Here is a 10,712-nt window from a genome sequence, read left to right as displayed (position 1 = left end):
CCCCGCGCCCCGCGCTCCGCGCCCCGCGCCCCGCGCCCCGCCACCGCCGCCGCCGAGCAAAGCCGGGCTGGGCTTGGAGCTGCTCATGGAGAAAGTGCCAGGCGAGATGGAGATCGAGCGCAGGGAGCGGAGCGAGGAGCTGTCCGAGGCGGAGAGGAAGGCGGTGCAGGCTACGTGGGCCCGGCTCTATGCCAACTGCGAGGACGTGGGGGTGGCCATCCTGGTGAGGTAGGTGTCGCCTGGCCCGGCCGGGCCCTGGGCAGGGAGGGCGGCAGCGGCTCCGGGCAGAGGCGGGCTGGGCCCGGGTCCGAGCTCCAGCGCCACCTCCCCAGCCGCGAATGGGGCCGGTCCGAGGTCGGCGGGGCAGGCAGCGTGGGGCGCCTTGGGGTGAACGAAGCCTTGGTTGAGCCTTCCCTGGCTCCGGCGCGGTGCTCACCAGGAACTAGGAACGAGATGCAGGAGAGCACCTCGGTCCTCCTCCTCTCCCCAGCCTCAGAACTCCTTGCTCGGCCAGCGACCCCAGACACCTAGCCAAGCTGTCAGACACATTTTTCTGGCCTTTCAAAGGGAGTAGCAGGGGCACCCCATTTTAGAGATGGGAAAACCGAGGCTCAACTAAGAAGGGGGACAAAGAGGAGCAGACCCCTGTCTCCAGCTCAGCCGCTTGCCGGATTCGCAGCCTCTTGGAAGAACAGAGAGCAAAGAGCAGAGGTTGAGAAGGAGGAGAGCACGGGGGTCCAGTGTTCCCAGCTGCCCTCTTCCTGCTGGAGGGCAGGGACCAGCAGGAGCTCCCAGGGCAGGCACAGGTGAGTGGAGAAGCAAACAGTCCCCTAGGATACAATCCCTGCTGAGTTAGGAGGCTGAGGAGAAGAAGAGAGAAGCTTCAGGAGACAGGGCCTAACCCTAAAACCCCCCACCTAGGGAGGAAATGCAGTGGTTTGGGCTTAGGGGTCATTCAGGCACCACATGCCCCCGAGAAACCCACAAACAGAGAGCACCCCGTTCTTCACACACCTGCGCATAGAGCACACACACCATCCTCATAGAGGTGATGTGTCCAAGCCTCGAAAGCTAGTCACTGACTCTAGCTACAAATGCATGCTCTCTTCCCACACGTGCTGGTCCCTGGGGGTGCAGGCGGAGGAGCCCCAGACCATGCTCACCCTCAAGCCCCTGTTCTTGGCAGAGGAAAGTGGGCAAATCTAGGCCAGAGTAGGGCAGCCTTGTCATGTGCAGACGGCGTGAAGCCTCGCTCTGGAAGGGCAGCTTTAGTGCATGCCTGACTCCCAGGCCAGCTCCGTCTCCAGCTTCTTCTCCCTGTGGCCTCTCCCAAGCCTGGGACCTATCCAGTTCCACCATGATATGCCCTGATTCCAACTCAGAAGCAGATTTTGGAGGAAAAACAGCAGGAAGCCCTTCTAAGGAGTTACAGGAGTGCTCCCGAGGATAGGGCAGCTATCTCAGCAGCCCCCAGGCCCAGCAACACAGCTGGGAGTGGCAGGAAGCTAAGAGGGACACTGGGATACTAGGGCCTCAGACGCTTGGAACCACCGATCCCCACACGTGCCGGCACCCACACAAGGACACAGTGGGTAGCAGAGCCGCAGACGCGCCAGACTGCATCCTCGGAGGGCGCCGTCAGCCGCGTGTCAGCACCTGCAGCCCACCGGCCTCGCATGCATCTGGCACACTTATGTGTCACCATGAAGAAGTAAGGCAGGGTCTTCAGGACCTTGGAGGTTTTCTGTCCCAACCCCTGCCATGTACCTGTGCGGATACGTGGAGGAAGGGCTCACCATCCACATCTCGGGGCACCACTGACCCTCCCCAGGAAGGGGACCAGGGAATGGCAGATGCCAAGGGGGAAATGAAACACTGAGACCAGGGCCATGTCTGGACAGTCCGAGTTTTCAGCTTGGATTTCTTTCTCTCTCTACACCCCTCTTCCAGTTCCCTGGGCTGGGGGCCTGGGCCTGGGCTGGGGGAGGTCATTACCAATGGGCTCAGTGCCCAGAGTAACCCCTCACTACTCTGACTCCACTTCTGTGTGGACTAGAGCCCAGCCCCAGGACAGCCTGGCCCAGCTTTGTCTTAGCCACTACCTGCCAACCCAAGCCCTGCAGGGCTTTGCTTTCCTTTTTCTCTCCTCCTGTCTCTGTCCAGGGCCTGGTCAGTGGGGAAAGGGGAGGAAAGGGGGATAAGGGCTCCTGAAGGTCCCTCCTCAGATCCTAGGCCCATCAGTCTTGACACAGCGCCCTGTCTTCCCACACACAACGTACACATCCTCAAGGTCAAGGCCCCAGCTGCAGCCCTCTGGCCAGCACTCTCACCTCTGCCCTCCCCACTGCGCCAGGCCAGTGCCATCAGCCCTTATTAGCCTGCAAGGCAGGAAGGAGGCAGCTGCACCTCTACATCCCCAACCTGGAGAAGTTGCCACGTTGATGGGGGTGGAGGAGGCGTTGCTTTTGGAGCCTGAGGCAGACCCCACACTTCCATTCCCTGCCAAGGAGGAGCCCAAGAGGGAACACCCACCCTCCCTCCTGGTTGTAACTCTGACACCTTCCTCCTCACACTCAGACAGGCCTATTTCAGGCTCTCTTGGAAGCCCAGATGTCTCTGGGAGCTGAGAAACTCCCCAGGGCTGGCTGTGGAGACTCCTCCCTGGCAGCACAGGCTGAGATCGGGAGGGTCTCAGGTGGAAACATCTCAGAGTCAGGAGGAAGGAGCCAGGCACATGGGCCCCAGGGGCCACAGAACCATGGAGGGTCTGGGTGGGGGCTCCCTGAGACTGTCATTCCTCAGGACCACAACCCGGTGGTGGGTGCTGAGGCAGGAGACACCTGGTTACCAGGCCACGATCCCCTGGCACAGCTGTCTCCAGGCAGTGTAGGGAAACTGTCAAAGTAGGGCCTGCCTGGGCCCTTTCCTGGTGCTGCCATCTATTTTGTTGGGCAATCTTGGACATCAATTCCTAATTCATAGGATGAGGATTAAAACAGTACCTATCTCAGGAGAGAACTGCAAGGATTCGTGAGATCATACAGTAAGTGCTCAATAAATGTTCCCTGTTCTTTCCTCATCAGTAAAATAGAAGTAATACCTGCTTAGCTGTGGCAATTAAATACAATAACAGGCCGGGCACGGTGGCTCACACCTGTAATCCCAGCACTTTGGGAGGCTGAGGCAGACAGATCACTGGAGGTCAGGAGTTCAACACCAGCCTGGCCAGCATGGTAAAACCCCGTCTCTACTAAAAACACAAAAATTAGCCAGGTGTGGTGGCGGGTACCTGTAATCCCAGCTAACTTGGGAGTCTGAGGCAGGAGAATCCCTTGAACCCGGTAGGCAGAGGTTGCAGTGAGCCAAGATTGCACCACTGCACTCCAGCCTGGACAACAGAGTAAGATTCTGTCTCAAAAAGAAAAAAGAAAAGAAAAGAAAAGTACAAAACATTGTAACATCAGGCAAATATATATATATCATTGTTAATATTTTGTGTCAGGATCTTGCTCTGTCACCCAAGCTGGAGTGCAGTGGTGCCATCAAGGCTCACTGCAGCCTCCAATCCTGGGCTCATGATGCGATCGGAACTTCCTGCTGCAGCCTCCCAAGTAGCTAGGAGTACAGATGGGCACCACCACACCCAGCCAATTTTTTTCTTTTTTTCTGGAGACAGGATCTCACTATGTTGCCCAGGCTGGTCTCGAACTGGCCTCAAGTGATCTTCCTGCCTTGGCGTCCCAAAGTTCTGGGATTACAGGCATAAGCCACCACACCTGGCCTTTTATTATTATTATTATCATTATTTCTTTTGATTCAGGGTCTCACTGTCACCCAGGCTGGAGTGCAATGGCACAATCTTGGCTCCCTGCAGCCTTGGCCTCCAAGTGATCCTCTCACTTTAGATTCCTGAGTAGCTGGAATCAAAGGTGTGCGCCACCACACCTGGCTCATTTTTTGTATTTTGTAGAGACAGGGTTTGCCACATTGCCCAGGCTGGTCTCAAACGCCTGAGCTCAAGCAGTCCACCCGCCTTGGCATCGTAAAGTGCTAGAATTACAGGCGTGAGCCACCGTGCCTGGCCATATCATTATTTTTTATTGCAATTGTAAAACCTCCAAAGTTTGAGATGCTTGTTTAAGTCCAAATTGGGTTTTTCACATTTGTCCCCCATTACAGTGCTTCTCCAGAAAATTCAATGTATTTTCAAACCCATCACCTCACGTGTCCTCACCCATGTATCCATGAAGCAGTGAGCACAGCCCTCCTCTCGCCCTTCTACAGACAGGGAGCTTGTGAAGCAGTTTGCCCAAGATCACAGTTGGCCTCTGGGAGGCGCCCTCCTGAGTCTCCACACAGACTGTGCCCTGGTCACTGTGCAAACTTCCCCCGCCAGTAGCAGCTCCACCACCAGCAGGGACGACCCGGCCAGATGCCCTCTCCACATCTGTTCTAGCCCTCACGTCTGAGACTTGATTGCTGGCCAAAGGGCTGCTTCCGCAAATTATCAGCTCTCTCTGATCACAAAGGGGACACATGAAGGGGCAGAACAACCTGGAAGAACAGGTCCAGGACACTCCATAAATTTTCTGGGGATTCACTTAAGTTATGTAAGTTCTGAGGGGAGGTGCAAAAGTCATTGTCGGCTGGGCGTGGTGGCTCGTACCTGTAATCCCCACACTCTGGAAGGCTGAGGCAGGTGGATCACCTGAGGTCAGGAATTTGAGACCAGCCTCCAACATGGTGGAACCCCGTCTCTACTAAAAATACAAAAAATTAGCTAGCCGGGCGTGGTGACGGATGCCTGTAGTCCCAGCTATTCAGGAAGCTAAGGCAAGAGAATCACTTGAACCCAGGAGGCAGAGATTGCAGTGAGCCAAGATTGCACCACTGCACTCCAGCCTGGATGACAGAGTGAGACTCCATCTCAAAAAAAAAAAAAAAAGCTGTTGTCATTTTCCACGCTGCAACGCCCCAGCTAGGGCAGGGGGTCAGAGGGTGCGTGAGAGCCTTGGGATCCCGTCTGACAGGCTGGATGGAGGGCAGGGAGGGTCACCTGAGTGGTGCCAATGGCCTTGGGGGCAAAGCATTTCGCCTGGGCCAGTCTGCTCCAGGTAAGGCATGTCTGACACAGGAAAAGGGTAGTAGAAAGGAATGTGGCTCACCCGAGGGACATTTTCCCAACGGTAAGTAAAGCCACTGAGCCAGGACTGGGATGATGCGAGTATAGTGGGGAATGTGGACATGAGTTTGAAGAAGTGGGTGGGGGACAGTTCAGAAGTCTGGAATGCCGGGTTAAGGAGTTTCGCTGTGGCAGACAATAGGGAGCCATTGAATGTTTTCAAGCATGAGCATGACTTCATGAAAGCAGTATTTTGGGAGAATCAGAACAGTTTCAGACCAACTGGAGAGGATTTAATTTCAGATCAACTCATGATTGCAGAACCTGAGCTCTTACCGTCTCAGCTATGACTAGAGCAGGCCCTGAAGAGGGTGTAGAGTTTGGGAAGGAAGCAAGAAGCGAGGAAGACAGAGGCCTGGGAGAGGAAGCCACCAGCCTGGGCAAGCCTGGCAGATAGACACGGCTAGACTTGGTAGGGGCGAGCCGGCTTGGCCAGAGCAAGGAGGGTCTATGCTGAGGTCTACGAATGGTAGTGAAAACAGTGATGGTGCAGGGGTTGGGGGGACTGGGGTCCACTTCTTCAGCCCCCACTATCCTGGCAGCTTCAGGGTGGGCCCGAGGCAGCTTCCAGCTTCAGCGACCACCCCTGTTCCTCTTGCCAGGTTCTTTGTGAACTTCCCCTCGGCCAAGCAGTACTTCAGCCAGTTCAAGCACATGGAGGAACCCCTGGAGATGGAGCGGAGCCCCCAGCTGCGGAAGCACGCCTGCCGAGTCATGGGGGCCCTCAACACTGTCGTGGAGAACCTGCACGACCCTGACAAGGTGTCCTCTGTGCTGGCCCTTGTGGGGAAAGCCCATGCCCTCAAGCACAAGGTGGAACCAGTGTACTTCAAGGTATGCGCCCTGATCTGCTGCAGAGCCGCCACTGCCCACGCTTCATGGCCATCTGCAGCTCGCAGGCTCTGGGAGGGCTCCCTGGGGCAGCAGAGGTGATCCCCTGAGTGGCTTCGAGAGGGAGGGGCAGTGCCCGGCAGCAGGATGGAGGGGCTCAGTCCAGGGTAACCCTTGTCCTGAGAGCACTGGGTTCCAGAGCTGCCAGACTGTTTTATTAGGAATGATCCTCTTGGCCACACATGGGGCGGAGGGGCCTGGGGGTTGCGGGACGCAGGGTGCCCAGGCATTCACTCCCCCTTCCTCCCTTTGCCCCCAGATCCTCTCTGGGGTCATTCTGGAGGTGGTCGCTGAGGAATGTGCCAATGACTTCCCACCTGAGACGCAGAGAGCCTGGGCCAAGCTGCGTGGCCTCATCTACAGCCACGTGACCGCTGCCTACAAGGAAGTGGGCTGGGTGCAGCAGGTCCCCAACGCCACCACGTGAGGAGGCGGGCGAGGGTGGGCTGGGCAGCCTCCCTGCCATGTCTTCTCCTGTCCCCGAGGTCTCCCATCTCTCCTGGGGCCCTGGGGCTGACCACCTGGGCAGGCACACTTGAGGCAGGCCAACTCTGGGGTCTGACATGTAAGAACAGGAATAATAGGAAAAGGCCTTCAAGATGGCTCCCCTGTGACTTCAGGCTGTGCAGAGCCATGAGCCCTGAGCAAAAATCCTCCCAAATAGCCTTCGCCTTCCCTAGAGCCAGAGAGTGCTCAGAGCACCCAAAGCCACAGCTGCCCAGGCAGAGAGGCGCCAGAGGCTCCTGGCGGGAAGGTCCGATCGTCAGGCTTAGAGGCAGCCCAGGCCAGCCCAGCCACTTCCTCCCTGGGTGCCAATCACAAGGGGCTGTTTTTCCATCTCATGCCGACCAGTGCTGCTAAATGCCCTCTGCCTCAACAGGGCTAGAGCCAGGAGGATCATGAGGACACATATACACACACACATGCCCTAGCCCACGAGGGAGCTACATGGGTGTCACTCACACGCACACAAGCAAGGGGATGTTTACTTCCAGGCTGACCTGGAGGCTGGGCTTCCAGTTCTGGGCCCAGGAGGTGGCTCAAGGAGGGTGGCCGGCCTCTGTGACTCCTGCTGACTCGGAGCGTGAGGGGAGGGCTAGCCCCCAGACGTGGCAGTTGGGAACACTCAGCCTCCCTGGGCCCCCAAGGGGAGGCTGACTCTGGGAGCTGAATGGAGAGGCGGAGGCAAGGCTGGAGTAGGAAGGAGTGAGAGGAGCGGAGGCGGGAATGGGAAGCAGAGGTCAGCTAGCAGCCCAGGACACGCGTGGTAGAGAAACATTCCCAGCAGTTTCCCATGGAAAAGGCGGCGTCTCCCGCCGGGCTCCGCATGGGCCCCCAAGACTGCCGGCCCTCCTGTTCACAGGCACAGCTCCTGGAGGAGGTCCCCTGAGGGCAGCTGGGGACGCCAGGCCTCCTGCCCTTCCTGCTGCTGACCACACTGGCCTCGGGCTGGCTCCTGCTCCCCTCCCCCTTCTCCCGTCAGCACCACCCCAAGAGAGTGGAGTCCTCGGGAACTGCTGGCTGGAGCCAAGCCAACTCCAGATGTGCACAGCTGGGCCCTGGCCTGCCTGAGACCTAGGAGTCAATGGGAAACAAGCAGATGTTGGCCCAGCAGAGGAGGGCACTGGCAGAGCGTGGAGAGCTGTGGTTGCCTCCTCACTCCCCATCAGCTGTCACCCAGAGGGTCCCAGGAAAAGACAGGGGAAGAGGAGGGGAGGGGGCTTGCTTGCCCTCCCACCCCTTTCCCCAGGCAAGCTCTGCTGCCAAAGATGAGTTTGTTTACAGCCAGGACACAAGACTTCCTGCTTCCAGAGAAAAGGGCTTTTTTACAAGGGCCAAGAGGGACTGGAAAGAGAGCTGGCTGGGCGCGAGCTCCAGTGAATCAGAAACACATGGCCCAAGTTCCCCAGCACGCTGCCCATCCTGCCCTCCCCACCCTGCCCTAGGGACTAAGATCTCTCCAAACCCCAAACATTTGGAAACTGCCGAAGTCTCCTCCTCCGCCCACTTCTGCTCCTTGTGGACTGAATGGAGATGGGCTACCGTGGAAACTGACACCCCATGGGGGTTAGCTCCCAGCCGTCAAGTGGTGGGGTTGCCCCGCATCCCTTTACATCCTCTAGCCCACCCCTAGTGTCCCTGGCCTGAGCCTGCAGAGCCTCTGGCTGCCAGGGTCCCCACGGGCTTGAGGGTAGGACAGAGTTACAGAGCAGAGTCGTAGAAGGCCCTCGCCCAACTTCTCTTATCAGGGAAGCAGGGGTGGGCCAGGCGTCACCGTTTATTGAGCTGTCTCTGCTCCAGGGTGTGCGCCTTTGCGTGGGTGGGGGCGGGGGGGCACGATGATTGCAGTGGGGGCTGTGTGTACCGAGAATACAGATGGGTGGCCCGAGGAGGGACGAGACAGGCCCGACAGAATGCGCCACATTTCAGAATTAATGGAAAAAGAGCTCACATTGGTATGGTGCTATGCAGTTTGTGAAACACTTTTTTACCCAGTTTGTCACAAGACAGACATTATTCACATTTTAGAGAAAAAGATCCGGAGCTCCCATGGGCCAGCAGACTTGCCTGAGATCACACAGCAGGTTCGTAGCAGGACGGAGACTAGAACTTGGGTCTCACGGTTGCTTTCAACTGCACTGTGCCGGCTCTCTTGGCAGGAAGTGAGCCTCACCAGCCCCAGGTCCTCCCCCTTTCCCCCAAGGGTCCTTCCCTGCCTCTGGTAACGTATGTCCTTCCCTTCCTATCTCATCCACAGCCCACCGGCCACACTGCCCTCTTCGGGGCCGTAGGACCCCTCCCTCCACCCCCCTCCCTGGCAGCACCTTGAGCAGAAGGCCGAGTTCTGAAGACCCTTCTTGACGCTCCATTTCTGGGTGCCAAGGAAGCTGGAGGAATCCCTGACTCAACTTCCCCGAAGGAGGCCTCTGTGGCGGCCACGGTCCCCCACTGGAGCTGCCGGGAGGCGGCGCTGGCTGCCTGGATGCTGACCCCAGCACGGCGGGCAGGGTGGGGGACCCTTCCTGCTCGCAGAGCGGGGCCCACTCTTCTTAGCTTTTCTACTCACTGTTAGAGAGAGACCTAGCTGAGCAGCTGGCAGGAAGCGGGACAGGTCTAGGAGACCCTTAGGGAATAAACCAGCCCCGTTTCTATCAGCCCAGCCGGCATGCAGGCCTCCACATCACCATCTAGAGTATCACGCACACATCTACCATATATACAGATATATTCTATATACGAGCTATATATAAATATATATATACACATATATATACACACGTACATATCTAGAATGTGTATCCACGGGGCCCAGAAGCCTCGGTTTGGCCCCCACCTGTGAGTGGGGCAGGGAGCTGTTCTGGTTGTGCAGAGAACAGAGTGTTCTGGCAAAGAGGAAATCCCACAGCAGCGCAGAGGACCTGGGCCTGGAGGGGTAGGGCTGGGGCGACCTGGCTTGGCGGCAAAGCCCAGCGCTTCTCAGACCAGCTCCCCACACTCCTGAATTCCACTTCCAGGCAGAAAGGAGTGGGCTCCCCCTGCTCCCTCAGAGGAACTGACTCACTGACTGCCCTAGAATGGGCAAGGGCAGAGCGAAGTTCTGGATGGGATGAGCGCACTAGTGGAGGGGCCTCCATCCAGAAACCTCCACCGCCAGCTCCACCTGCCTTGGCCACCAGGGTAGCCCCGGGGAATCCGGGCTGCTGGGCAGCAGGTTGGCGAGACCACATGCCTGGGTCTCCCCCTCAGCCCTGAGGGCTGAGGGCTTTCCCCACCCCCCTCTCCTCCTGGCCGGCAGTCGGCCCCGTCTATTCATGTGCGCCAGCCTTGCTGGGGGGCCCCCATGTGTGCCCCTTGGTCACATGTATCGTCTCCAAGGATGTTTTGCTGCTGTGGCTACTATGCCTGTGTCCCCTCCTGGCCCATCCTCATCTTCATCTGTGTAACTGCCTGTCCTCCTTTTCTAGTTTCTGATGTTTGTAACCAGACCCAGCTGTGTCATTAAACAGACCTGTTCTTGCTGTACCTGTGCACACTCGTGCAGTCTCTTCCTGCCACCTGCCCTCACCTCTGTCCCCCATCCCTGGTTCTGGGCTCAGGCCTTTTTCTTGAAAGTCCTCCCCTGACCTCCCACACCAAGGGCACCCCATCCCCTGTCCCACACCAAGGGCACCCCATCACCTGTGTCTCACCTTTGGCTCCCCCTGGGCTTCTCTCTAAATTGGGGATTAAGATTGCTGTGGGTTCCTCACCCGGTTCATCAAGAACACAGGGCTGGAAACTGGAACTGGGGTTTTGTGGGGGCTGGGGGAGGTCAGCCTTGTTAAAAGGTCAGGAGGCAAGGCTGGGCACGGTGCCTCACGCCTGTAATCCCAGCACTTTGGGAGGCCAAGGCGGGCGGATCATTTGAGGTCAGGAGATCAAGACCATCCTGGCCAACGTGATAAAACCCCATCTCTACTAAAAATACGAAAATTAGCCGGCCGTGGTGGCGCGCGCCTGTAGTCCCGCTACTCAAGAGGCTGAGGCAGGAGAATCGCTTGAACCCAGGAGGAGGAGGTTGCAGTGAGTCGAGATAGTGCCTCTGCCTGTGTGACAGAACAAGACTCCGTCTCAACAACAACAACAAAAGTCAGGAGGT

General features: G+C 57.7%; 1 protein-coding gene across 2 annotated transcripts; it reads left to right on the top strand.

The window, feature by feature from the left end:
* The first annotated feature begins 6 nt into the window (after positions 1-6).
* CYGB (cytoglobin) lies at positions 7-10,096 on the top strand. Of its 2 annotated transcripts, XM_017884911.1 has the most exons (5): positions 7-228; positions 5,785-6,016; positions 6,333-6,496; positions 8,603-8,658; positions 8,832-10,096. In XM_017884911.1, the coding sequence occupies exons 1-4, from the start codon at positions 86-88 to the stop codon at positions 8,643-8,645; spliced, it is 582 nt and encodes a 193-aa protein (XP_017740400.1). In that variant the 5' UTR covers positions 7-85; the 3' UTR covers positions 8,646-8,658; positions 8,832-10,096. The 2 variants fall into 2 exon arrangements, with proteins under 2 accessions (XP_017740400.1, XP_017740401.1); XM_017884912.1 differs by lacking the exon at positions 8,603-8,658.
* Positions 10,097-10,712: the final 616 nt, after the last annotated feature.

This window comes from Rhinopithecus bieti, unplaced genomic scaffold (assembly GCF_001698545.2).
Source record: "Rhinopithecus bieti isolate Rb0 unplaced genomic scaffold, ASM169854v2 scaffold_13400, whole genome shotgun sequence".
Taxonomy (NCBI): Eukaryota; Metazoa; Chordata; class Mammalia; order Primates; family Cercopithecidae; genus Rhinopithecus; species Rhinopithecus bieti.
The sequence above is the reverse complement of the archived record's forward strand: the minus strand, read 5'-3'. Positions and strand labels throughout refer to the sequence as shown.

Excerpts from the sequence above, each read along its gene's own strand:
- CYGB (XM_017884911.1), top strand. The coding sequence starts at position 86 with ATGGAGAAAGTGCCAGGCGAGATGGAGATCGAGCGCAGGGAGCGGAGC. Across the intron at positions 229-5,784 it reads GGGGTGGCCATCCTGGTGAG|GTTCTTTGTGAACTTCCCCT; the intron begins GTAGGTGTCGCC and ends TCCTCTTGCCAG. Across the intron at positions 6,017-6,332 it reads TGGAACCAGTGTACTTCAAG|ATCCTCTCTGGGGTCATTCT; the intron begins GTATGCGCCCTG and ends CTTTGCCCCCAG.